General features: G+C 44.0%; 2 protein-coding genes and 1 long non-coding RNA gene across 7 annotated transcripts; 1 reads left to right on the forward strand and 2 right to left on the reverse strand.

The window, feature by feature from the left end:
• Positions 1 to 200: 200 nt before the first annotated feature.
• Positions 201 to 6,794, reverse strand: SUMO2 (small ubiquitin-like modifier 2). 2 transcript variants are annotated; one of them, NM_001080717.3, is made up of 4 exons: positions 6,666 to 6,794; positions 5,262 to 5,393; positions 2,326 to 2,397; positions 201 to 873 (listed from the first exon to the last, which is right to left on the reverse strand). In NM_001080717.3, the coding sequence occupies exons 1-4, from the start codon at positions 6,684 to 6,686 to the stop codon at positions 811 to 813; spliced, it is 288 nt and encodes a 95-aa protein (NP_001074186.1). In that variant the 5' UTR covers positions 6,687 to 6,794; the 3' UTR covers positions 201 to 810. The 2 variants fall into 2 exon arrangements, with proteins under 2 accessions (NP_001074186.1, XP_015150918.1); XM_015295432.4 differs by having other exon boundaries at positions 201 to 1,281.
• Positions 6,795 to 9,683: 2,889 nt separating this feature from the next.
• On the reverse strand, positions 9,684 to 12,635 carry LOC121107144. The gene is made up of 2 exons (XR_006931775.1): positions 12,480 to 12,635; positions 9,684 to 11,726 (listed from the first exon to the last, which is right to left on the reverse strand). It is a non-coding gene; the product is annotated as an uncharacterized LOC121107144 (long non-coding RNA).
• Positions 12,636 to 12,844: 209 nt separating this feature from the next.
• Positions 12,845 to 24,663, forward strand: NUP85 (nucleoporin 85). 4 transcript variants are annotated; one of them, XM_015295401.4, is made up of 18 exons: positions 12,845 to 12,898; positions 12,994 to 13,316; positions 13,814 to 13,884; positions 14,355 to 14,398; positions 14,802 to 14,886; positions 16,147 to 16,268; positions 16,600 to 16,734; positions 17,299 to 17,421; positions 17,680 to 17,811; positions 18,198 to 18,304; positions 18,578 to 18,661; positions 19,258 to 19,323; positions 19,714 to 19,865; positions 19,956 to 20,073; positions 20,832 to 20,932; positions 22,127 to 22,278; positions 23,875 to 23,961; positions 24,478 to 24,663. In XM_015295401.4, exons 1-18 carry the CDS (start codon positions 12,866 to 12,868, stop codon positions 24,577 to 24,579), a joined length of 2,037 nt encoding a protein of 678 aa, XP_015150887.2. In that variant the 5' UTR covers positions 12,845 to 12,865; the 3' UTR covers positions 24,580 to 24,663. The 4 variants fall into 4 exon arrangements, 3 of the variants coding, with proteins under 3 accessions (XP_015150887.2, NP_001006426.3, XP_046758007.1); NM_001006426.3 differs by having other exon boundaries at positions 14,817 to 14,886; XR_005840607.2 differs by lacking the exons at positions 23,875 to 23,961; positions 24,478 to 24,663 and adding an exon at positions 21,824 to 21,893.
• Positions 24,664 to 24,924: the final 261 nt, after the last annotated feature.

A 24,924-nucleotide genomic window follows, 5' to 3' on the forward strand; every position in this document is an offset into this window, starting at 1 on the left:
ACTGCTGCTTGGCTGGCCGAGAGCTCTCAGGGAAGCCTTTCATTTTCCAATAGTCTTCCCACTGCAATTAGGGATTATGTTTATTTACTTACCACACAGAAAACTAAGAACTGAAAAACATAAAGTGCTGTAGAGAAATAGCTAGAAGTTCTGAGTACTATTATCCCACATGGAAGGAAAAAAAAAAAAAAGAAAACTGATTATTTTAAACAAGAAGTTTATTTAAACAACAAGACGCTTTACTAGAAGGGAGAACTACCTAGGATTTTTTTTTTAAGAGTAATTTACCCCTACTTAGACAGATTGCTCTACAATGTAACAGCTACGTACAAAAAAGTTATAAAATTGTCCTTGGTTTTACAATGATAAAAGAAAAACATTGAAATTATCCAATCAAACAAAGTATGTAAGGTTTTTGTTTTTAAACAATGAGAGCAAAATAACTTACTGGAATATAAAGATAAAAGTAGAAGGAGCATGCCACTAATGGAGAAAGGGGCATTTTCACAGAACCAGTTTGTTTTCCCACCCCATCTCCATTAAATGTTGATCAAAACATACCATTGGCCATTTAGTTAAAAAAAAAAAGTGTTTTGTCTGTGCACATACACCAGTTACTTTATGTACAATAGAAGGAATAGGAAAAAAAAAATCAAGAGAGAGAAGAGAGAAAACTATACTGCAGTAGTCAGGATGTGGCTGAACCAAGTCTTATTTTTCTAATTGTGAATGTGTTGCCTGTGGGAGCACAGTTCTGGAGAGGAAAGTAGCAGGTTCTTTTTTGTGGTTTGTTTTTTGTTTGTTTGTTTTTTAGTAAACTCCTCCTGTTTGTTGCTGGAACACATCAATTGTATCTTCATCCTCCATTTCCAACTATAGCAGAAAAAAGAAAAAAGGCTTTCAACTACTATAAGCTGGGTTGTTTTCACATTTCCTTTCTTCCTGTTTATTTTTTATGCAACTACTCCAGCCCAGCCCCACTCCCCTCCATCATTATAATCACTTTGTGCATTTAACCTATGTCACCATGATTCAAAAGCAAAGAAATGATGTGGAAATAACTGCCAGTGGGTAACTTGTCCTAGAATTAATTCTTGTACGTAACTTCAGGGCACGTTGTAGAACTCCTACAGAGAAGATCCGTGTTTCTACTTTCATTTTATTGCCTACTTTGCCACTGCATCTTCTTTCTCCTATTTAATTTCTCCGTTTACCTTAGAACATTGCCACAATCCATTTTGTTGCTGTTGTTCAAATGTGCAAATGGCTTCGGCTACAGCACTAAAGAAAGCATACTATAATTAAAGCCCCTAGGCCAACCAGGCAGTAGAACAGAGAATCAGTAATTACAAAGAAATAAAAGCATTTCATATGGTCAGCAATGTAACAATCTGCTGGTGAGAAACGGCAATACTGCATCACTGTGATTCTTTTCTCCACCATAAGTTCTGTGGTTGCCGTTCTTGGGATGCATTACCTACTGACAAAATCTGCACCAAGACTGGAAATACAACTCATGTTAGTTACAGCAACTTTTTCAAACAGTCTCAATTTCTGCTCCAAGAAATCTATTTGGTCTATGGCATTCAGTGCAGTTATAAATAGACTGATCCTCAGCTTTGGGATAATGCGGATGGAGAGAAAGGCACCATGTTGCTTCAATTCTCAGCATTTGAAGTTTAAAAGTTCCACAGATTGTGGCTGTAAGAAGCATATTCTCTGGAGAATCTGCTATAAACCTTCTAAAAATAAGAGTCTTCTATTTTGTAATAAGTAGTTCTAAAAATCCTATAAAACTCTAAAATTCTATTTAAATGCAGCTATATGGAGCAATACAGAAAAACAGTCAAGTGACAGTGAACCACCTGGGTGTTGGAATGGCCTTTGCTTTAACCACATAATAGACTACCTGAACTCCATGATACTCATTAATTTTATGCCATTGAAACACAGCTTCAAATGACAAACAACAAAAAATGATTTTTGTGTTACGAAATGCAAGTTTACAGGCAGGGTCTCTGATAACACCCTGACGAGCCTTTATAAAAAAATGAAGTTACTGCTTCAGGAAAAGCTCAGTTCTTACCTCACTGGTTCTTATTTCAGAGCTGTGACTCAAAAACATGCCAGTTTTACAGGACCCACCACCTACTAACATTGTACTTCACCTCTGTACTGCTACAGTGATACATGCTTGTTATGTAAAACACACATGGAATCTCAGATTTCATTTCCAATAGTTCTAAAGTAATTCTATCAAAACATAAGCAACAACTCCTGCAGCAACTTTCAAATACAGCTCTTTAGTTTTGCTTTTGTGTTTACCTGTGCAGGTGTGTCTGTTTCATTAATTGGCTGCCCATCGAACCGGAATCTGATTTGCCTCATCGACAATCCCTGGGCAAAGAGGAACAACACAAAAGGAGGTAAGTCTTGTAGAAAACCACTCAGTACTTTTCTCTTTAACTTGTTACTAGAATTGCAATACAGTCACTAAAAGCCATCATTCATAATGCATAAAACAGTTTTCATACTCCCCTCATGCACTGACTTTAAGGCATTTCACTACAAATCCTTGCAATCTGTTTTGCATTAAACACTGCATTGTGTCCAATTACTAAGAGAAGCAGCAGTGTACACCCACTGACTGAAAGTTACAGTAATTTCTAGTATACAATTGTCACCCTAAAGGCTAAGATTTTTATAATGCTTTGTAGTAATAATTCACTGGGGGAAAAAAAAAAGTAGATACAGTGCTTTGGATAGCAAGTGTTGAACACTAATATTAAGTATAGCTTTTTTTTTCTTTCCCAAAAGAAAAGGTATCCTAAAACATTTTCCCAGGAAAGCAGCAGCTGTCTATTAGCATAGGATAGCCAATGGTAATTTTTTGACCTTGAACAAGAAACCAATAGAACAAACTTTCTCCATATGCAGGTGAAATGAACTTTCCAAAGAAGTTAATCTTCTAAACAACAGAAATTATTAAAGAGCATTTTGAACCAGCATCTCTACCACACACACTAGTCATTTTGCTGGCTGGTTCCAACCCCCAGAAAATCACTACTCATTCCTGCTTGAACCAATGGAGAAGTTTCTGTCTCTCCCCTCCCTAAAGATACAGGAAGCCCGGGGGCTCTGAACTCAGTGCAGTCTATTGCACGGCTCTGCTTTGGCATCCCTCAGTTAGAAAAGGAACTCCGATTTAGCCATGCAAGAGCACATGTAACACAGAATAAAACTTGGCATAGCAATGATTTTTGGAAAGTTTTTAGGGAAAAACTTAAGAATATTATGATGAGCAAAATTTCTGTTAAGACTTCATAGTTCACAGCAAATGCGTTCTTCTAGTGTGTCTAAGATTCTACAACATTCACTCTAAACATCACCTCATTTAAGAAAAGAGGTGGCTATGTGTCAGGGCAGCAACTAATTTCTGCAGAGCTATGTTCTCAGACTTCATGTTTCCTAAAATACACACTGCCTATTTAGAAACCTTTGGGTTTTTTTGCAGTTTCTCGAGGACTTTGAGCTGAATAAATGCTAGCTGAAAAAAATACTGAAAAGCTGTACCTTGGTGAGATTAATATCCACAAAGAGTATATTTCAATAATTATTGAAAGTGGGGGAAAATGGTCATAAATAGTCTTGATCTTCTTAACACACAATTCAAGGCATAGTCACTGCCATTTTAGTCTACTACATGCAAAACATGTTTTCATTATTTAAAGCTGCTAAATTCTCTGTTATATACAGCTTCTACCTCTGTAAAATCAAACCTAAATTTCAGTGCTTAAGGATTTTAATACTGAGTATGCCTAATAAGCAATACGAACAAAGTATACATGGACTACAAACGCTTTCAGAGAGTTTGAGAAGCATCTCTGAAATAAAATGTAAATGCAAGTCCATCTCCACAGAGATGTCCTTTAGATGCTCAACTGCCTCAGATTTATATCATTAAATACATCCATGTCTCCCATTCTAAAGATCTATTTCCTCCTCCATCTTTTTTTTTTTTTCCTCCAAGTAGACTAGGAATCTGGGTGGCAAGTTTTTGAATACAACTTCTGTTTGTATCCAAGTAACTGAAGTATCTTTCCCAGGAGTTTACAAATCATTAACTAGTCCTTGGCCTCCCAGAAAGACAGACGTAACTGCACTAGGTTGGAAAATACTCAAGTGATTTACAGAATGTAACACAACTCTACGACAGAGGAAGGGGAAATGAGCCCACAGCCTCAAACACTCACAATGCATCCCCAGAATTTTCAAACATGAACACGTATGTTCAGCAAGAGGTAATTTTCCATGTCTTCAACTGTACCATTGTGCAATTGCTGCAAACCCCAGCTTTCTACTGCTATGATTGTAAATTAGAACTTGCTTTTCTGAGTGGTGATGTAGTTACCTCAGCATCAGCATAAAGGTATTTAATTCTGGTTTTGTTGTATCTGCGTGTTTGCAGTATCACTGAGTATTTGTCTTAAAAATATTTATCCAATTTCAAACAATTTAGACCTGCAGAGATGGTACTTTTAAAAGCCAGACTCGATAAAATACATCACTGACAGCAGAGACAAAGTTTTACTCATCAAAAACTTCAGAAGCATTAGTTTTGCGCAAGTGCTTTTAAAACCCGCAAAAACTGCCTGCAACCCAGCAGGTTGGCTGCAATTGCCACCACGCTAGCAAAATACTTTTTTTTTTTTTCCTTTGGTCCCTCAGAGGATTAGATTGACAAGTAGACCGCATCAGAAAAAAACAAGCCTCATCATTAAGCACAAATGCTCCTTCCAAAGGTAGATGTTAAATGTTTTTAGACCTTGAAATGCTTGTTGACATTTTCTCATCTTAATAGGGAAGCATTAAGCTAATAAATTAGAACTCTATGAGCAATCTAGTAGTTAAGTCAGTGTTATAATACATGCTTATCATCCAGCTCTCCCTAAGTTCTTTCTGCAGGCACCTAACTCACCCTTTTCACTCTGACAATTTTTAGACACAGAGCAACAGCCCCCACCTACAATTCAGATTTCACAGAGATAACCCACCTTCGTTTAACCCATTTCCTGTCACCACTCTCAGTCCTTTCTAGAACAGATCCCAAAAACAATACAGCCTCACCACACAATTAGTTTCTGTTAAGGTTCTATCATTCTGCATATTTACAGTTTTAAGACTTCACCGCTTTCATCCAGCCCTAAGGAGATCTCCTCTCCCCAAGAAAACGTTCTGCTGTGTTCAGGCAAGATCCATACCTGTCGTTCACAATAGGCTTTCATTAGTTTACTAAGTGGTGTATGCCTCTTAATCTTAAACTGCACCACAGACCCATCTTGCCCTGCCACCTTCAGATTAATGTGGTCATTGTTTTCAGTCTTCACTCCTTCCTGTTGAGGAAATTAAAAAAAAGTTTTCTTAAAAGCTATGAAACGAGAAGTTCACATTTTATCAAAGTGCAGCAGGTCATTAAAAAGGAGGAAATAAAGTTATTGTTGCTGTTTACCAATGTGAAATGTTAAGTAGGAAATAAAGGGCAGTGCAACTTGGCAATAAACAACAACAAAAACCAACAGCAATGAGAGTTGTCATCCCTGGGAGTGGCTCACGTGCAAAGTGGCAGTGAACAGCACTACAGCAGGAGTAAAAAAAAATACTAAGCTATTTCTATCAAGGGCACGCTAACACTGAGTTACTGATGAAAGGAGTAAAGCTATGTGACTATAACCCCAAACACCGAGGAGGCCATTTCACACTTTATCTCAAACTTTTCCAAACTCTGTTAAGAGATTTCTCAAGAGAAGTTTAACACGCTTTAAAGGGCTGCGTTTGAAAAGGTGATGAAGTCTGAACAAGAGCAACTTTCTCCTCCATAAAGCACTTTAAAGGCGCTCCTACGGTGCCCTCCGACGCTGCTGCTCCACACCGGAGCCCCGCAGAGCTTACAGCCACCGCCTCCCGGGGGTCCCGCAGCGCACCGCGCGCGGCCGCCATGTGACAGCTCCGCGCCGCCTCCTCCCATTATTCTACAGAGTCCGTTTAAAAACAGAAAAAGGAAAAAAAGCAAAAAGCACAAAGAAAAAAAAAAAAAAAGTAAGGAGGGAGAATGAAGAAAGGGGGGGAAAAAGGGGAGAAAAAAAAGCCCGGGCAGCGCTGTTTCCTGGCTGTGAGTTTTCGCCTTGGTCGGATTTGTTGGTTTTATTTTTCTGTTGGAAGCCGAAGCGCCGCGCGGTTCCCTCGGGGCCCGGAGCCCCCGGGGCGGGCGGAGCACAAGAAGGGCCGAGGCGCTGCCCGCCCCCCAGGATGGGCCGAGGCCAGCGGGGCCGCTCCGCGGGGGATGCTGCGGCAGCAGCCGGGGAGCAGCCGGATCCGGAGGAGGAGGAGGAAGGCAACGGCAGCAACCGCCTCCAGCACTGCCTCTCCCTGAGGAGGGCGGGAAGGGAGCCCACGTCGCCCCCCCGCCGCCCTTCCCGGGGATCCTCCGCCCGCCCCAGGAGGCCCCGGCTGCGCTCCCCCCCGGCCCGGCTCCGCGCAGGAAAATGGCGCGCAAAGGCGGCGCGGCCCTGCCCCGGCCCCGGGCCTGAGCGCGGCTCCCGGGCCTCCCGCCGCCGCCTGAGGGGCGAAGCGAAGAGAGGACGGGGGCGAGGAGGCGCCCGCCTCACCTTAGGCTTCTCGTCGGCCATGGTGAAGTCGGCGGTGTCCGGGACGCTCCGAGCGCTTCACAAAGGGGGGGAAGGATCGACCGAGCGCGGCGGCGGAGAGAGGAGGGAGAGAGAGGGAGAGGGGAAGGCGGGGGGGGGGAGGGGGAGAGCGCGCACGCACCACCGCGGGGCCGCGCCTTGCCCCGTGCGTGCGCGCGCCCGCCGGGCTCTCCCCCGCCCCCCCCCACAGCGCGGCCCCACCGCCCATTGGGCCCCGGCAGGCGGAGGGAGGGGGAGAGGGCGGGGGGAAGGCGGAGGGGGCGGGGGGAGGGAGAGCGCGCGCGCGCCCCAGCCGTTACATAACGCGGCGGCGGGAGGCGGAGCGTGCGCGCTCCCTGCCGGCTGCCCGCGCGCGCCCCGCCCGCCCGCCGGGCGCAGCGGGCCGTGCCGTGCGGCGGGTATTGTCCTCCTCAAAATGGCCGCCGGGCCGCGCCGCCCAACCCCCCCCTGGCCGGGCAGCGCCCCGCGCCCCTTCACAGCTCCTCAGCGGCATCCCCGCCTGGCTCCCCGGTCTCCCCTCCGGTGACCCCTTCCCACCTGCCTCCTGACGCCTCTTCCACCCCAGCTGTAGCACTGGGTGCTTTGGGGCTGCAGGCAGTACGGGCGCAGGGCAGGCGGCAGCCAACTACGGCTTTTCCCGAGGAATGGGTTTGTTTGCTGTGAGATGTGCACGGTCTCTGACCTGTGAGGCCAGCGCTCCCAACACAAAAGGAGAAAAATTTGTCATAGGTAAAGCAACTGCAGTCAAGGTTTAATTATTATCTTCTTCAGAAGTCTGAGCGTGTGAAGCAACATTTCAAAAAATAATAGTGTCTCCTCTCGTGTTTTACTGTGATGACTTCAGTGGTACAGTAACTCCAGGCATTGCACAGCACTTCATCTCTGACCGTGCAGGCTGCCTCCAGGAAGCTCCCCTGCCTTCTGGTACCAACCTAGCATCTGTCACCATCATTTGCCAACAGTTCTGCCACAGCACATGTGGAATAGAGCCACCAAACAGCCCTCACGAAGGCCTGCGGTGCGGGTTGGCTGGGCTGTTCCCTGCAGGGAATCCAGGCCTGCACTGTTCCAGAGGGGTGGGATTTGTCCAGAATAAGCAACTGAAGCAGTGAAATATCAACTGAACAGAAAATGAACTTACTGAGCAAAGGCTTCAGATTGTTTTCCCTGCAGATTCAGCTCTGCCTCTCTGCCTTTTGGCACATCCCAGTGCCTCCCTTTGGAGGGCAGACACGCAGGAGGTGTTGCGTTTTACTGCAGTTGCCTGACAATGGAAGAGTGATACCTGTGGGGAGCTGGAAGCCAAACATTCACCCGAGTCCACAGTTGGAAAAATAACACAGCTGCACCCCTACCTGAGATGGTAGTGATGGTGGCACAGCTGTGAAGCTCCCATAAAGGGGTGGACCAGGGCCCCACAAGTTGCAAAGTGTTCTCTCTGCTTCTGTATGCTGAAAGCATGTCACAGCTACAGTTGCATAGAACTTTTCAGTAATTTTTTCTGAAGTCTGTAATTCAGTTCTGGAGAATACCAGAGGTGCTGGAAGTTCTTACCCCAGGTGGCAACCAAAATGCTGTTTTAAATTGTCACTGACTCAAACCAACTTTTCTTTGAGCTGTACTTTCCCCTCCTACCTGTGTCACTTCCCTTGATTTACCATCTTTACTGTTCCTGTCAGTCTATCCTGCCTGTTTCACTACTTGTGGTATTACTGTTATATTTATTTAAGCAACTGGAAGGCAAGAAGTTCCTGTGTCTGGAGAAATACCCTTCGTGTAGTTTGGCAGCATGCTACCATCCTGCTTCACCTCCTGTTTCAACCTTGAAAAGCAACGAGCAACACATTTAAACTGCTACCTACTTCTTATCTTTCTCTCCACAACTAAGAAGCAGGATCAGGAGTGAGAACAAGGAAAATGAGCATCTTAAAACCTACTCTATTCTTATACCTCAGACAGTGTAGACTGCTTTTTTTAAGCAAGACTCAAACCATACTGGGTATAATGCAGAACAAAAGACAAGGATCTTAAATTCTATTTATAGAAAGGCAACATCACAGAGGAGTGACTGCTGTGTCACAAGACTGATGTTGGTTGATGGTCTTGTTTGTCTTCATATGGGATTTCTCTACTGCTGCAGAAGCTGTATCTGCTCAGAAAAGCTGAAAAATGTTTAAGCTGTAGCACCATTGGTCTTGTCACCAATTACCAATTCTCTAATCACGGAGGTTTCTACACCCCCTGTATTTATATGGCTTTTCTTCTTGCAGAAGGAGAGGAAACTCATATTATGCAGGAGATCCAGTTGAGCTAACAATAAACAGAGTGCTAAAATTGCAAAGATAACTGGCTACACAACAGCACGCGGTGGGGGAGATGCCACACTGGGAACTACAAAAGACCCAGTCCTGCAGAGTCCAAGCTACAGCAGAGAGTGGCAAAGGCAAAGCTTTATTTCTCTCTGAGCTCCCCCTTTTTAACGAACAGAGTTGAAGAGATATGAATGGGGAAGTGTCACAGTTAAAATTCCATAGAAATTCCATCTCAGGGGGAAAAAAATCCCACATTTCTCAAATATTTCTGTGCCTTGTTTTATTCATGTACAGTAGTTTTATAAAGAAGAAATCTGACTTATCTAGATCTTGGAGAGCACTTGTGCTTAATTCTCCGCACTTTTCTGAAGAGGGCAGGGAACACCAGGCATTCGACCTATGTTCCCTTTCACACCAAGATTTCAAGAGATTAAGATTTTTAAGATAAGACAGCTGAAGGCAATGTATGTGCCAGTATACATTAGTAAGCACAAGCCTAGGAAAGCAACTCCAGACCCTTCCAAACTTTATTGCTTTACAATTACTTCAATGCAAAAATGGCAAGACAATAGTTACTAGAGCTATAAGCAAGAGAGTATGGCTAAGGTTGCCTTTGTCATCCAAATTGTCACTTGAAATCCAGGAAGAAAACACTCTGACTCCAATGTAGTGTTAGAAAGCAGCTCCTTTATTCCTTGCAGTACTTACCGGCTGACAACAAACGCACACTCTCTCAGAGTTGAGGTTCTACATTTAAACAGTTAAGACATACATTTCATTCTTTTCCAAGAACTCATTAATACATTTTATTAATATATGTTAATGTTCCTTTGTGCATGCACAGTTGCAGTTAGTAGTCGTACACCCACTTACTTTATCCCCATTTTTCCCCCATTAGCTTCATCACAGAGACTTTTGGCTGACCTTTAGCTGTTTCTCCCCAACCTGGCAAAATTCCATTGCTTGTTGGGCCATAATGAGCAACTTCCAAAACAATACATGTGAAAATCCAAGGAGAACATCCTTACACCTGGTAAAATGCAAAGACAAGTAGTCTATTATAACTCCAGTGCTTCTTATAAGCAGAATTAAGAGAAAAGAAGGCTGACCACACACCAAGCAAAGTTGAAAGTTTTAGAATTAGCACTCATTGATTCCTTTTGCTAAACTCATATATTGGCCCTTAAACTAATATACTGGATCCTTATTACTGAACAGATCAGCCTATACCACCTTCTCAGCCTGAACTCTGAAGGGGTGAGTAGCTTATTCAGATTTTGCTCTTCATTAATACTAGTGTAGCACCGGGAGCAGAAAAATATTGCCTGGATGACTGCCTGTCCCATGCCTCCCCTTTCATGATACTCATCTTTCTCGCCTTTTCCCAAGCTATGAAATTATTTTCAAACTTTCTATTTTGTAACTTTTTACTCTCTTCCTCATTAGACCTTGAAGTTTTGCTGCTTTCCCCCACCCCCAGAAAACCGTAGCATTCCCTTTTGGCCTTTGCCTTCAGTGGCTGAACCCAGAACCTGAACTCTGAAATCTTTCTGAACAATTTGTACTTCCATGCTGACATTCTGATTGCCAATTCAATTTAATTACACAGACTGGACAGGCACAAGAGCCTTTCTGAGCAAGAGTGCAGGCACATCTCCCTTCTAGATACATGCAGACCTCCAGCCAACCTTCCAAGAAGGACTAAGGTTTCAAACTAAACTTCACCTTTGCCAAGGTAATTTCCCTAGGCAAAACCCACTTTCAAGAGCATCAGAAGCTGCAGACATGAAAAGCAACTGGCATTTTAATTTAGTGAGTGAAGGGGACTGTATCTGCCAGCACAGAGCAGGAAAGGGTCAAAGAGCTTTATCTTCTGGATCAGTTTTTAGTTTGTCTTTGCACTGGATGGGATCCTGAGACAGAACACTGTCCCACTTCTATATCCTCACCTCAGACATCAGAACAGCCTTCTCCACAATGAAGAAAAGAAAAATAAGACCAGCGAGACTAATGGGCATTCCCCAGGGCTTAGGCCTCGCAATAGAGTTGGTAAAGGCTGACCACCACCTGCCTTTTGACTCCCCCTCCCTGTGGGAAGGGTTGTGGTTCCCCACACAGTGGTTCACAGAAAGAAGCATTAGGTTTGGCAAAAGAAAGCAAGAGAAATGCACAAGACAGTCACTTGGAAGAATGCAGTGATGGTCCAGGACCCAAGTGTCCTAGGAAGGCCCCAGGTGGCAAGTTCTGCTGTCACACGTGACACTCATATGAACTCACAAAGAGAGAACTCCTTTGCTTTGCTACTGGGAAAACAGTAGCAACTCCCATCCTTCTAACAAGGATCTCACTTGACAGCAAGTCTCAGATTCGCATTAAAAGAGTTAGCCAACTCTATGGAAGCTCTGCATTAGCTTATTAATACCTTTTACTTCTAATACCCACACAAACAGCAGGCTCCGCATTTTCCCTCAGTGCACTGATAATGTAATCCATAAGAAGTCCCCTAAAAAAGACAAGAAATTACAAAAGTGTCACCTTGCCCTCAGAGAATGAGGGTAACAGAGTTCTCACTGCTGGGTTTTAAAACATCCAGGTTTGGCTTACATCTAGAGCAGTTTTAGGGCTGAAGAATATTTCAGATCAGCATTAATATCCTCCAGACTTGACCACATGGTAGCACCACCTTCTGAGATAGCAGAAGAATGTGATTCTGTGAAAGAGATTCAATTGCATCCACATTCCCAAATACAGCACTCCTGCCCACCACAAAAGATGAGCTCTCTTCAAACAGGTGTGTTTCTAAAGCAGGTTTCTGAAGATTTATTTCAAATTCTCCCACCCTGCAGAAACCATCCCTCCTGCCTGACAGACACCTCTCCGGTTCTCTGTAGATCAGTGAGAAAACCACGCTCTTAGTAAGGAAAAGCACTAGCTTTATTTGTGTAGAAAATGATGGATGCAGTAGCCAATAAGGAGGAAATTTAGCAGCAAAGTGCTGCAGCATTCTTCTTACGAGGCCAGCAAATGACATAACCAATATTGGAAGGTTAACCCTACGCACAGCAGGGGGGTTGGAGCTGGAAGGAGGCCCCTTCCAACCCATCCCATTCTGTGAATGCAGGATTCTGTTCCAGAAAGCACCAGCAAGAGAGGGATTGGCTTTTTCTGGTTAAGAATTCAGCAAGACAGCACTGCCATTTTTCTTACCGAGAGTGCCACTGGACGAGTTTGTTACCGACAGGAACGGGGACCAAAGCGAGGTGCCTGCAGGCAGGAAGGACAGCACGGAAGGGGCAACGTGGGGACAGCGGTTTTCCACGCTGTTCCCGGCCCGCTGTGCTCAACCTAACCCTTCAGTAAGAGCTACCCTCGAGCCCGCAGGAGCCCAGCGAGGCACAAAGCACAGAGTTCCATCGGCCCGAGAGCCGCAGCTCCACATAATGTGTTCTGGAGGCTCAACTACCTGCGAGCGCCTGAAGTGCGTAAAGAGACCGATGGTTAGAGAGCAAGCACGGCGAGGCAGGCGGACACGGCTCTGCTCCTACTGCTTCCCCACCACGCTCCCCCGCCCCAGCTCCGGGATTAGAGCGGCCTGGCCTGGCCCGGCCTCCCCCCTCCCGCCCCGCCGGGGCCTTCAGTGCCGGCACTGTTTCCGGGGCGAACGGCCGCGCCTGCCCCAAAGTCGCGGAGCCTCCCCTTCGGGAAGAAGGGGAGGAGGACGGAGGCGGCTGGCTGCCGGACTGCCGGCCGCCGGACGAGGGGAAACGCTGCGGAGCTCCGCGGGTGGCAGCAGGCAGGAGAGCGGGCAGCCTCGCGGGGCCTCAGCTCGGGCGGGAGAGCGACGCGGCCATGGAGGAGCCCGACACGGAGCCGCCGCTGACGGTCAGGGCCGGGGCCGCGGGGCCGCTCCGACGGACCGGGCCGCCCGTCCCCTTACCTTGCCTTCTCTCCCCCTGCTCTCCGCTCCCTTCCCGCAGGTGGTGCCGGGCGCCGACCCGGCCCGGACGCAGCTGTGCTTCGAGTGGGGCCCCGCCGAGATGCTGCTGTGCGAGACGCTCTTCGGCCGGAGAGGTGGGGAGCGCCGCGGGGCGCCGGGAGGCAGCGCGGGTCCGGCCCCGACGGGGTGCGGCGTTGCGGGCGGCGGGGACGGAGCGCCGGGCCCCTCCCGCGTCTTCGTGGTCCGCAGGGATCAGGACATCTACATGGAGACGCTGCGGAAGCTCTTCAACGAATCACACGGCATCTTCGTTGGGCTGCAGCGCTGCGAGGAGGAGCGAGCCGCGAGGGCGAGGAACGCGCAGTGAGTGGGGCCGGGAACACGGGGCGTTTGATAGGCAAATGCCATTGCCCGAATGGGCCCAAACCGCTGAGGTAGTTGAGGGCCCAAACCGCGACGTTGCAGACGTGCAGTTCGAACCGCAGTTCTGAGGTAATTGTGGAATCATTAAGGGTGGAGAAGACGTTAATGCCTGTCCCTCACTGCGCCTTCTGGGAAGAAATCTTTCCTAATACCCAACCTGAAACTTCCCGGCACGTCTTGTGGCCATCACCCTGGTCCTGTCTCTGTTAGCTGGGGAGGATGGGCCAACCCTCACCTCACTGCAACCTCCTTTCAGATCCTGAGCAGTGCTGAGCAGCGCCTGGGACCTTGCAAACACAGTGCCAATACAGCCGCCTTGTGCGGCACGGCCAGCACCCACCAGGCTCGCCCTCGTGCTGGAAGCATCCACGGATGCACAGAAAAGGGACTGTAGCTCAAGTAGCTCTCTGTAAATGATTCCTTTTTGTGTTTGGCAGATTAGTCCAAGTGAGTAAGAACTACCGCTCGGTCATAAGAGCCTGCATGGAGGACATGCACCAGGCTGCAAGTAAGTCTGTTTGTTGTACTGCAATAAAAGGAGATGCTATTTGTGATTATAAAAATAAGATTTCATTTGCAAGTTGTTACAGTTACTGAAAAATGGCACATACAGACTTCAGTAATTAACAAGATTCCATTTCCATCATTGAGATTTCCAGGTCGGTTCATCATCTTGTAACTCATTTTGGGAAGACCTGCAGTCTTTTCATGTCATGGGTTGTGGTTTTGTGGAAAAATGAGTCAAGATTAACAGCTTGCTTCCCTGAAAAAGTGAGAGATCTGACTCTGCCTTAACATCCTTGTCCTGTAAATTTACCAGGTTTATAAAGGGTTATGAAAGGTTAGCTTAGCTTTATCAGTTGTGTACACATTTGGTCTGTACCCAGTGAGTGGTCAGGGATTATATTTATGAGCTCAGAAAGAATTGTGAAATAAGGTAAATATGCTGCTTTTTTACTTGGCTTATTTTCTACTCAGTTTCAGCCCGGGACTCTGCCCTGCACAGCCAGTACAGCATTCAGGTAATCTGCAGTCACAGCCATGTAGTTGCATGAATACTGGTTAGTAAAGCCATGAAGACCAACACTGTGGCTGCAGTTTTATTGTATAAACAGCACTGATGTTGCTTAATTAGCCGTTCCTTCTGTGCTCTTTGTAACTCTCAGGAGAGTAAAAAGGCTTAATACTTTCTGTACTGTTTTGTATTTCCCCGAGGAGCGATTACTGTTGCATTTCAACACACAGACAGTGTTGTTATTTTCTAAACTGAGTTTGGGTAGAGAAGTTGTAGCTCGTTTCTATCTTTTAATTTGTATCTCTGAACTATCATTTCTCTTGTCTATAAAAACTGATTGCTATGGACAGCAAATTCAGCTGTGCAGTTAGAAATAAATAATGGGAACAATTCCTGACCCTGAAACACAGCTCTGCTTTTTTCAGGTTTCTATTCTCTCTGCTATGGAGCTGATCTGGAATCTGTGTGAGATTCTGTTTGTCGAAGCAGCTCCAGGTGAGCAGTGAACAATTCTGATGTTAAGACTGAAAGCGGTCTTGTTTGCATAATTAATTGTTTAAAATATAGATAGCATCCATTGTGCTACATTTTAATACGTATTGTAGAGAGTCTGACAAGCAGCACTAAATTCTAATACCTGATGTGCCTCAGTAAATTGCATTTTTTTGTATTAAATTATGTCAAGATGCATTCTACTTTTCCCCATCTTATGTAGTAAACTACAGTTTACACTGGTTTATTTATTTCCCACAGAAATGTAACGAAGAGAGAAAACAAAAACTTGTTCCCAATTTATTTGACTTTAAAGCATAAGCACATTCTTAACCATTAAATATGTAGATACCAACTAAAATTTACGCATCCTGATGTAATTCCTTTAACAACAGGGTGATATTTTATAAGTGAGTTTGTTTATATGAGTGCTTCAGAATTGTTTTCTTAGGAAATTAGATTATGCTAACAAATGTACTCGCATAATTGAAAAGAGGGATTCATAAACTATAGATTATTTAATCTGAAGAAAAGTGAACTAGCTACCACCAGATTTCATCTCATATTTAGTTAATAATGAGATGATGGTTGTAGCAGAAATGCTAAGTCATGGCTTGAAGCAGTGATGGAGCCCCTGGTGGGGAGGCAGAGCCAACCCAGGGGAGCTCAGGTGCATGCAGTACAATGCACTGGGTGACTGGTAGGGATGGAGCCAGGATCCACCCCTTCCCAGACCTCATTTAAGGGCTGATGGTGGAGGTGAGGAGATCTCTCTGGAGATCCCCGCATACCTGAGACCTTCCCAAGGTAAGCAGTTTTTTTTCCTCCATTTCTGTGTCCATGGCTGCTGCATTTGGGCTTGTCCTCATTTGCTGCAGCCAAAGACTTTGCCACCCTACTATCATCACTGTACTTTCTATCACATAATAGTGTTAGAATGGTAAATTAAACAAAAACATTTTATGGAACTTTTGGTATTTCAAGATTTATGATATGAATGAACTTTTATTTCAAGTAATTTGTTTAGATTTTCTTCTGGTCTGTGCTTCTGTTTTGTCTAAAACTTGTCATATGGAGCCTAGTGCTCCTGCAGCTTGGCTACTTAGGGAACTCTCTGCCTTTGTAGTCTGAATATGGCAGATGGAAATCCTCTTAGTAAATCTCACCTAATGTTTGTCAGACTGCTAAGGTTAGAAGCACATAAATTAAGAGCCTGGGGACAAACAGTTTGGGAACTAACAGCGGTACCTTCTCTGTGTAAAGCTGGTCCTCTCCTGCTTCGTCTCCTTGACTGGGTTCAGCTTCACATCTGTGATGTAGACAACATGGTCCGTGAAGTTCTGGGCAGCGAAAATCCATCAAAACACAAGCTCTTCTGGAATGTGGTGAGTACAGCCCCTCTGTAAAGTTTTTAGGTGAAGTCATGCCTATGCGTCTTGTATTCCTCTTCCCTTCTCAGCACTGTAGCACATCTCAGAAACCGATACCTGAGACGCTGCTTCTGTCTGTACAGTTTTAAGATGAAGCATTGTTAAGGTCATCCTGCCCCTTGTTCCTAACTTGAGCCTTTCAATTTCACGATTCACAGAGGTTGAATATTTAAATTAGCAAGGCATAAAGTTGAAATCTTGTAACTCTACTTGACTTTCCTGAAGATTCCACCTGGGTGTGTGGTAGCCTTGCACAGCTTGGTGCTCACAGATGTGCTTTCTGCAGGTGGATATCTTTGTGCTGCAAGGCCGAATGGATGAAGCACGCCACTTGCTCTCCAAGGAAGCTATTGCAAATCCCACATCAATGAACATGTACAAAATCCTGGATGACTTGATGAAGAAGATGCCTGTGCCCAGTGTATGTACAAAGCAGATTTTTTTTCCCTTAGTTCCATTAAGAAAGGAGATAAGAGTGATAACAGAATTAGTCCAGTCTGTTTCATCTCTGCTGTGGCTCCTGTAACATCACAGGCTGTTGACCATTAAAACATCTGCCTTAATTCTTTACAGTAACAATACTTGTCTCTGCTACCCAGGAGACCCAAGTATACAGCCGAAAATCTGTTAGGTGATAAACCAACATAGTCAGAAGTGTTTTTGTAGCAAGGTACGTTGCTGGGTTATCTGAAACTGCTCCTGTTGAGAACATATAGAGAAGTCTTTGAAGACCTTACCTGCAGGTTTTCCTCTGTTGCAGTGATCTCCCCGTGGAGGAAAAATTGCAGCTGCATCTTTCACTGGTTGTCTTGGGGTCCTCTTCCTTAATTTAGATACACAAATTAAGACACTTCAAATGCAACTGGAGAACAAGGAAAACATTGACAGCAGCCTCATTACCTTTTTAGCATGGATGAGTGTGAATTCAGAACGAATACCTGTTGTGACTTGGTGTTTCTTTTTTTATGCCTCTTATTCCATTCAGCTTGGTAACACCCAAACGTTGACTGAGATGGAGCTGAAATGGCAGCACTGGCATGAAGAATGTCAACGTTATCTACAGGATGGAACCTTTGCTTCCAATTCCCACATGGAATCCATCTGCAAGGTGTGTTTTGGTTGAGAAGAAAGGAAACCGGACAAGTATTGGATGTTGTGTTCTTCAGAAGCCATGTGTAGTCATAACTAACTTTAATACGTTAAATCATCTGTTCGTCAGATCACTTTTGCAAATTGTTTTCCTGTCCTAGGCTCTTCATTAAATTGTAAACTTTGCACAATAGTAGTAGTGCCTTTAAAAGGTTAAGATGCACCTGTGTACATAGCTGAATTTGCAGAACTACTCCTTTGTTTTTCTTCCTCTTAGATCCTGCTGGGAGATGAGAATGCCATACTAGAAAAAAAGGAACTCATGACTACTTGGTACCACTTTCTGGTTACTCGACTCCTGTATTCACATCCAACTGTGAAGCCAATGGAACTGCGGTTCTATGCACAGGCAAGAAATATAATTATTTTTATATCCTCCAGCTAAATGCACAGAAAGATTACAGTACTTAAAGAAAGCTTTGGAAAGGTTGATGTCTTACAGAAACTACATACCCATAAGACTTTTCATACAATTTTTAAATGACTGGGAGATTGATACAGAAAAAATAATGGCTGAAGACCAAGTTTCCTTAGTGTCTAGTGTTACCAGTTTTGGTCCTCAAATTGTTTTTCCAGTTTCCCAATGCTAAAATATTGCTTCTTGTCTGTGTTCAGTCTCTGTGATGTACTCTCCCATAAAATAATCTAAATGAAGCTATTGCATCAAAACAAATAGTTTTCCTTTTACCCTCTCGCAACTGTTTTTTAATCATGTCTTGTAATCTTATTCCACAGTCTAGCATGGACATGTTCCTGGGTGAAGAAAGCAACCCTGAGCCTCTAGACACAATTTTAATGGCAGCCTTTGAATTTGAGCTTCACCAAGTGATCAAGGAGTGCAGGTTGAGTTCTTAAAGTTCTTGTTTCTCTAGCTCTATCGTATTGCTTCCGATAGTATTTGGGGTAGAGGATACGGGCACCAGCCAACTGAGCATCCTTTCAAAGAATTTAGCAAGAATACACAAAGCAAGTAGCAACTAAAAGTATTCCATTAGGTCTGGAACATTGCAACCAGACACTATGCTGTAATATAGCTTATGTGTGTGCAAAACCTCACATGTTCCTTGGTGGTGATAGGCTAAGCATTTTCTTTGTTTTGCTTGTTTCAAATACAGCGTTGCTCTGAGCAACTGGTGGTTTGTGGCTCATCTGACTGACCTTCTGGATCACTGTAAACTCCTGCAATCTCACAATCTTTAGTAAGTATTTATTTGCACTGATTATTCAGTCACCCAGACATAAGAATGACTGAAACAGCATGTCAGTTTTGGTGAAAAAGGAGCATCTTCGGCGTTTACAGAAGATGGAAAATAAAGGTGCTGCATCAGCCCAGACACTCTTCAGAAGCAGTTGTTATCCTGATGAATTTGACAAACTATTCAACAGCACTTCAGCAGAGTGTTAGGGTTTGTGGTTTGGTTTTAAATTTTTTGCGGAAATATTATCAACGACTCAAATATTTGTGATTATTTGGAATAGTGAGAAACTCATCTAAAAAGAGTCTCCATACATAAGTTTTCAGCAAACTTAAGTATGAGCAATTCTGCTATTTGCATTCTCCTGCTGTTTCAGTTTCTTAAAGCAGTTATTACTGTAAGTTACATTTGCTAAATGCTGTAAACATGCAGGTCTCCCCCCAAGGAGAAAGCTGCCCTGCAAGCTTAGGCTTGATATATGAAGCTTATTAAGATAACTTGTGTGAAAACATACTGCAGGCAAAATCAAGTCAGGAGGCTTTTCTGTGGAGGTGCAAATAGTAATGCCTGTTTCTTTTCTTTCTTTATTCCCTCCCCAGTTTTGGTTCAAACATGCGTGAATTTCTTTTGCTAGAGTACGCCTCAGGACTCTTCTCCCACCACAGGTAGCAATCTTTTTTTTTTTTTTTTTCCTCCAGAGGCTAGACTTAACATCAGGACAGCAAAACAAAATAATAATAATAAAAATAATAATAAAATGAAAAGGCAAAACTTAAGCCACTGTTAGAATTTCAGCAATCAAGACCTATCAGTGTATTAACCAGGATAGAATGGCTACTGCCTCTGTGACATTTTTTGGTACGCTGCATTTTTGAGATGCAGGTATTCCAGAGTTGTCTAATAGGCAGCTGATAGTTAGTAGAAAGTAAAACTCATCTTAGGTCCAAACACTGTGTTAATCAGAATCAAGTATTATTAATGCAGACTCAAATTCTACTTGTTCTTTCCTGTTATGATTTGAAATGCTTGACTTTTTCCTCCCCCTCCCCCCTCAGTCTGTGGCAGCTGGGGGTGGATTACTTTGACCACTGTCCAGAATATGGCAGGGTCTATTTGGAACTTCATATTGAGCGGATACCCCTTAACACAGAACAGAAGGCCCTCAAAGTGCTGAGGATCTGTGAGCAGAGACAGATGCATGAACAAGGTGATTGATTCTTAAATTTCACTGTTTCATAGTGACACAAATGGAACTACTGAAATTGATTTTCTCTTTTCTCCTATGTTTTCTCCAAAGTCCGAAGCATCTGTAAAATCATGGCCATGAAAGCTCTGCGAAATAATCGGTTGGGCTCTGCCCTGTCTTGGAGCATCAGAGCCAAGGATGCAGCTTTTGCTACACTAATATCAGATCGGTGAGCCTACGTCAAAAGTTCTCAGGTGGCTGTCGCTGTAGTGGGCTGGTAGGAATGAGAAGAAGGCAGCCATCCTGGAAAGGTCCCACTGCAGGCTCAGTGGGGTTATCTTTCCCTCAGACCAGGTGTCTGCTTCTGGGCTAGAAAATGACATCCTTGGGTTCTTGTCATCTGCAATAGCCTAGCTGGTTTTTTTCCTACACCATTGTACTTCAGGAGATCTACAGATTAAATATATCTGTTTTACCAAACAGTCCAGTAATAGAATTGAAAATGCTGCTAACATTTAGCTTAGACCTGGACAAAGGGTTGGGGCTTTACTTGCAACTCTTTTTGTGCTGATGAAGGTTGTCACAAAAGAGATGAAAAGCTTTTAGAATTGTTTCTGCTGCTTGCTTTTTTATTATTATTATTATTTTTTTACACAGCAGAAAAAGAGCTTTGTTATGATCTGGGAAGGTTATTTGTGTTGCTACCAGCCTCAGCTTCCTGTGTTCCTTCCTTTCCTTTTTAAGAAATAGATCTCAACTACTACAAAATCTACTGACACTTTATTTTTCTTCTAGAATGCATCCTACACTGACTCACTGACCACTCCCAGGAAATGTTTGCATGTCTTTTGAAGTCCTCAGTCATAGTTGATTAAGATGAAATTCAGTTGTATACTAAACTTGCCTGTGAAGGCATGAGTAGGTACAAAAGAAACATGCAGAAGAGCCTCCCCCTGTAAGCCTTTACTGTATTTACTTTCTCCACAGATTCCTTAAGGACTACTGCGAAAGGGGATACTTTTCTGACTTAGACCTCATTGATAATTTGGGACCATCCATGCTGCTTAGTGACCGGCTGACATTTCTTGGTGAGAAGGGCCTAAATTTCAGGCTGTCCTGTTATTTATAACACAGCTACCTCTACACAGTTTATCTTCTGGCAGTTGAACTAACTCCCTTCTGGCTGACAACAACATTATATTAAGGATGATTAAAAATTTGATCTATTCCTATTTGGTTCACACTTACAAAATTAGAACTGTGTTTCCTTAGTTTAGGATAAGTTTTCAATAAAGCCAGTAGTGAACTGACTTTCAAGATGGGTAATCCTCCAAACAGCATGCAGTGTCACCCAGTGATGGTTGCATCAGCCCCAGAGAGTTGCAGTTTAATTGTGAAGTTTTAGCTATAGGGATGAGATCTGCCTTTCTACATTATGTACAATTCCTTAAGAGCAAAAAACATTCCTGCTTGGTTTTCCTTTAGAAGTTTTAGGGACATCAGGTGTGCTTTTACTGAAGAACTCTCACACATCTCTACCTTGAGCTCAAATGTTAAGCAAAGTTATATTGGAATGGGAATCGTTACTTCCTATATTTTTTGCAGTTAAACAGATATAAATCAGTCACAGAATAAAACTCACATTTGTTCTCAGCCAATTATTATTCTAGGTATTGATTCAAATAATTTTTAGCAAAAGCAGAATATTCTACATTAACAAAGTTCTCATTTTCCATTTAAACAGCAAAGCCTTTCACACCTCTCAATCTCCTCAGGTATCAGGAAAAAAAAAACAAAACCATAGACTATCCTGAGTTGGAAGGGACCCATAAGGATCATTCAGTCCAACTCCTGGCTCCACGCAGAGCTGCTCAAAAATCAGATCATATGTCTGAGAGGATTGTCTGAATGTTTTTTGAACTCTGGCAGCTTGGGACTGTAACATTCCTCCTCTCCTCCTATTTCTGTTTTTTTTACAGACGCTGCTAGTCTCTAAGCCATTCGTGTTGCTCACCCTGCAAACACTCAGCACCAGGCAGTATCAGTTAGGTAAATTCAAACAGCAAAATTCTTTGCAAGAACAGTGGCAGATTTTTAACTGTCTTTTCAGACAGCCTGTATTTTAGCTTTCCTTCACACACAACATTCCCATTCCAAAGCAGCTGGGGGGAGTCTCATATTTATTGCTTCATGAGAACAAACTGACTTAACATCCATTAATCCCATCTTGTGCTGTTCTGACAAATACTAATGCCTTTTACCCTTCCAACACCCATGTGTAGGGAAGTACCGTGAATTCCACCGTCTGTATGGGGAGAAGCGGTTCTCTGAAGCTGCCAGGTTGCTTCTGATGCTGATGACTGCTCATATTGCCCCATGCTCCTTCTGGATGACCCTGCTGACAGATGCCCTTCCCCTGCTGGAGCAGAAAGAGGTGAGGATGCTGGTCAAACATGACAAAGACACCCCACATCCTTTCTTTTCTTCCTGAGAAGTTATCTCAAAGCAGTCACTCTTCACACTTAATGTCCAGGTTAGGACTGTTAATAGCAGTTCAAGAATTGCATGAGGGCAGGGGGAATTGGGATGACAAATAACATAGAATAAGATAACCATTGCTTTTAGAAATGCAGCAGTGGAATAATAGAATAACCTTGCTGATGGTTTAAGTACAAAAGGTGTCTAGTTCCTTCTGGTACTTTATTTTAGTGTGCTTTCTTCTGCTGAACCATATCTTTGCTTTATGATTCATCAAGAAGATGGAAATTTATTTACTAGAGACCCATGGCTGGATAAAGCACAGAGGCATGCACTCTGACCTTGTAGCTCACCCTTTGCACAAGAGGTTATAGACCTTCCAGAGTCACTTAGAGGTCTTTTCCAATTGTAACAATTCTAAGACCAATTCAACTGTCCACCTGCTACCAGTGTTGCCCACTAAACCAGGTTCCTTAGCACCACATCTACATGTTTCTTGAACACCTCCAGGGATGGTGACTCCACCACCTTCCTTGTCAGCCCATTCCAGTGCCTGACCACTCTTCCAGAGAAGTTTTTTCTAATAGCCAACCTGAACCTCCACTGCCACAACTTGAGGCCATTCTCTCTTGTCCTGTCATTGTTAGCTGGGGCAAGAGGCTGACCCCCACCTCGCCACAACCTCCTTTCAAGTAGGTGTAGAGAGCAAGAAGGTCTCCACTGAGCCTCCACTAGACTGAAACATCCCTGTTCTCTCTGCTGCTCCTCATGTACAGCTGAGAATTGACCAATACCCCCAAGTCTTTTTCCTCTGCATGGTCTTTCAGCTACTCTGCCCTGAGCAGCAGTGGGTTGTTGTGGCCAAAGCGCAGGACCTGGCACATGATCTTGTTGAACCTTCATCCCACTGGCCTCAGCCCAGCAATCAGCCTGTCCAGGTCCTGCTGCAGGGCCTTTGTACCCTCAGGCAGATTGACACTTCCTCCCACCTCGGTGTCATCGCAGACTTACTGATGGTGCACTCAATCCCCTCATCCAGACAATCAGTAAAGATGTTGAACAGGAAGTGCCCTGTAACATGATGGAAAGCACAGCAACTATAGCAGAGTAGCAAGTGAGGACTTGTTCAAACGCAGCAGCTGTGGACACAGAAAAGAATCTGCTTACCTTCAGAAGGCTTCAGGTCAGTAGGGATCTCCAGAGAGATACCCTCACTTCCACTGCCAGCCCTTAAATGAGGGCTGGGAAGGGGCGGATCCTGGCTCCACCCTGTCATCACTCAGCAGCATTGCATGCAGCTGAGCTTCCCTGGGTTGGCCCTGTCTTCCCACCTGCTCCATCACTGCTTCAAGCCATGACTTAGCATTTCTGCTGCAGGCCCTAATACTGACCCCTTCTACCCTGAAATGTCCTGTGATCCTCTGAATGAACAGTCAGAATCAAGCTGTGGGAGTATGAAAGCATTCTCTTTCGTCTCAATTGAGTTATATTCTTAGACTGTATGATGTCCTTCAACACAGTTGTTCTCATGAAAATACTTTCACTTCCACAGGTCATATTTTCAGCAGAGCAGACTTACGAATTGATGCGATGCCTGGAAGATCTGACGGCACGGAAACTGGATAAGCAGAAGTTCCAGGTACCTCCTGTTTTACAGGCAACTGGATAGTGAATCAATGGGGTTGTGGGACAGTCGAGGAAAGTACTAAATTTTGTTAATGGCCAGCAAATTGAGGCGTCAGCAGAAGATAATTAAGCATACACAAAAATAGTGCAGTACTTGCATTCCTGAGTGTTCTGTTGATTTGGATTAGACTACAGTGTTTTTCCAAGATAAATAATAAGAAATTACGTGGACAATGAAAAGCCGAGATGCTGTCATCTACCAGCTCAGGCTGTTAGATGTTCTAGGCACAGAACAGGGAGACATTGGCTACACGTGCAAAACTCTGCCAGAAGGAGAAAAGGTTTGGTAATTCTGTCTTTAGACAATTTAAAAATTAAGAAATGTAGCTTTTACTCATTTTGTGGAGATCCCAGTGACAGGTAAACATGTATTCTCCCTCTTAATGACCTGCATATTTATTTTTCAAAACCCAGAAGGGGAACCAGCTCATTATGGCATGCACTCATCTAACCCAAACTCTGCTTTTAGGATGATGATGTTGAGACCATGAAAGTGGAAATGCTGAGACTTGCTCTTGCACGAAATCTTGCACGAGTCATTGTCAAAGAAGGCACATTGGAAGGATCTTGAAGACAGTAATGTGTGATTTTACTCTCTGTGGCTTATTGTACATAAACATGACTGGTTTTCTAAGAATAAAGGTCTTGTTTTGCATATTGTTTGATGATGTGATCTTGTTTTTCATAAAAAAGAACTTTAAAAATTGTACAGCTGACTCCTAGGGTTGCTTGATCCAACTTGGTCTGGAATCCTCCCCTTCTGCCAAGCCTCCTTCCATCTGTGTTTTCAGTTGCTATGCCACTAATTACCCAGAACTGAAACCAAACCTATCTTTTAAGGCACCGGCATTTTAACCAAAAAGGCAGAAATTGCTGTTCTCTAGTTTGGATGGGCTTCAGATGATTGATTGAGCCT

This window comes from Gallus gallus, chromosome 18, assembly GCF_016699485.2.
Source record: "Gallus gallus isolate bGalGal1 chromosome 18, bGalGal1.mat.broiler.GRCg7b, whole genome shotgun sequence".
In the NCBI taxonomy this organism is placed as follows: domain Eukaryota; kingdom Metazoa; phylum Chordata; class Aves; order Galliformes; family Phasianidae; genus Gallus; species Gallus gallus.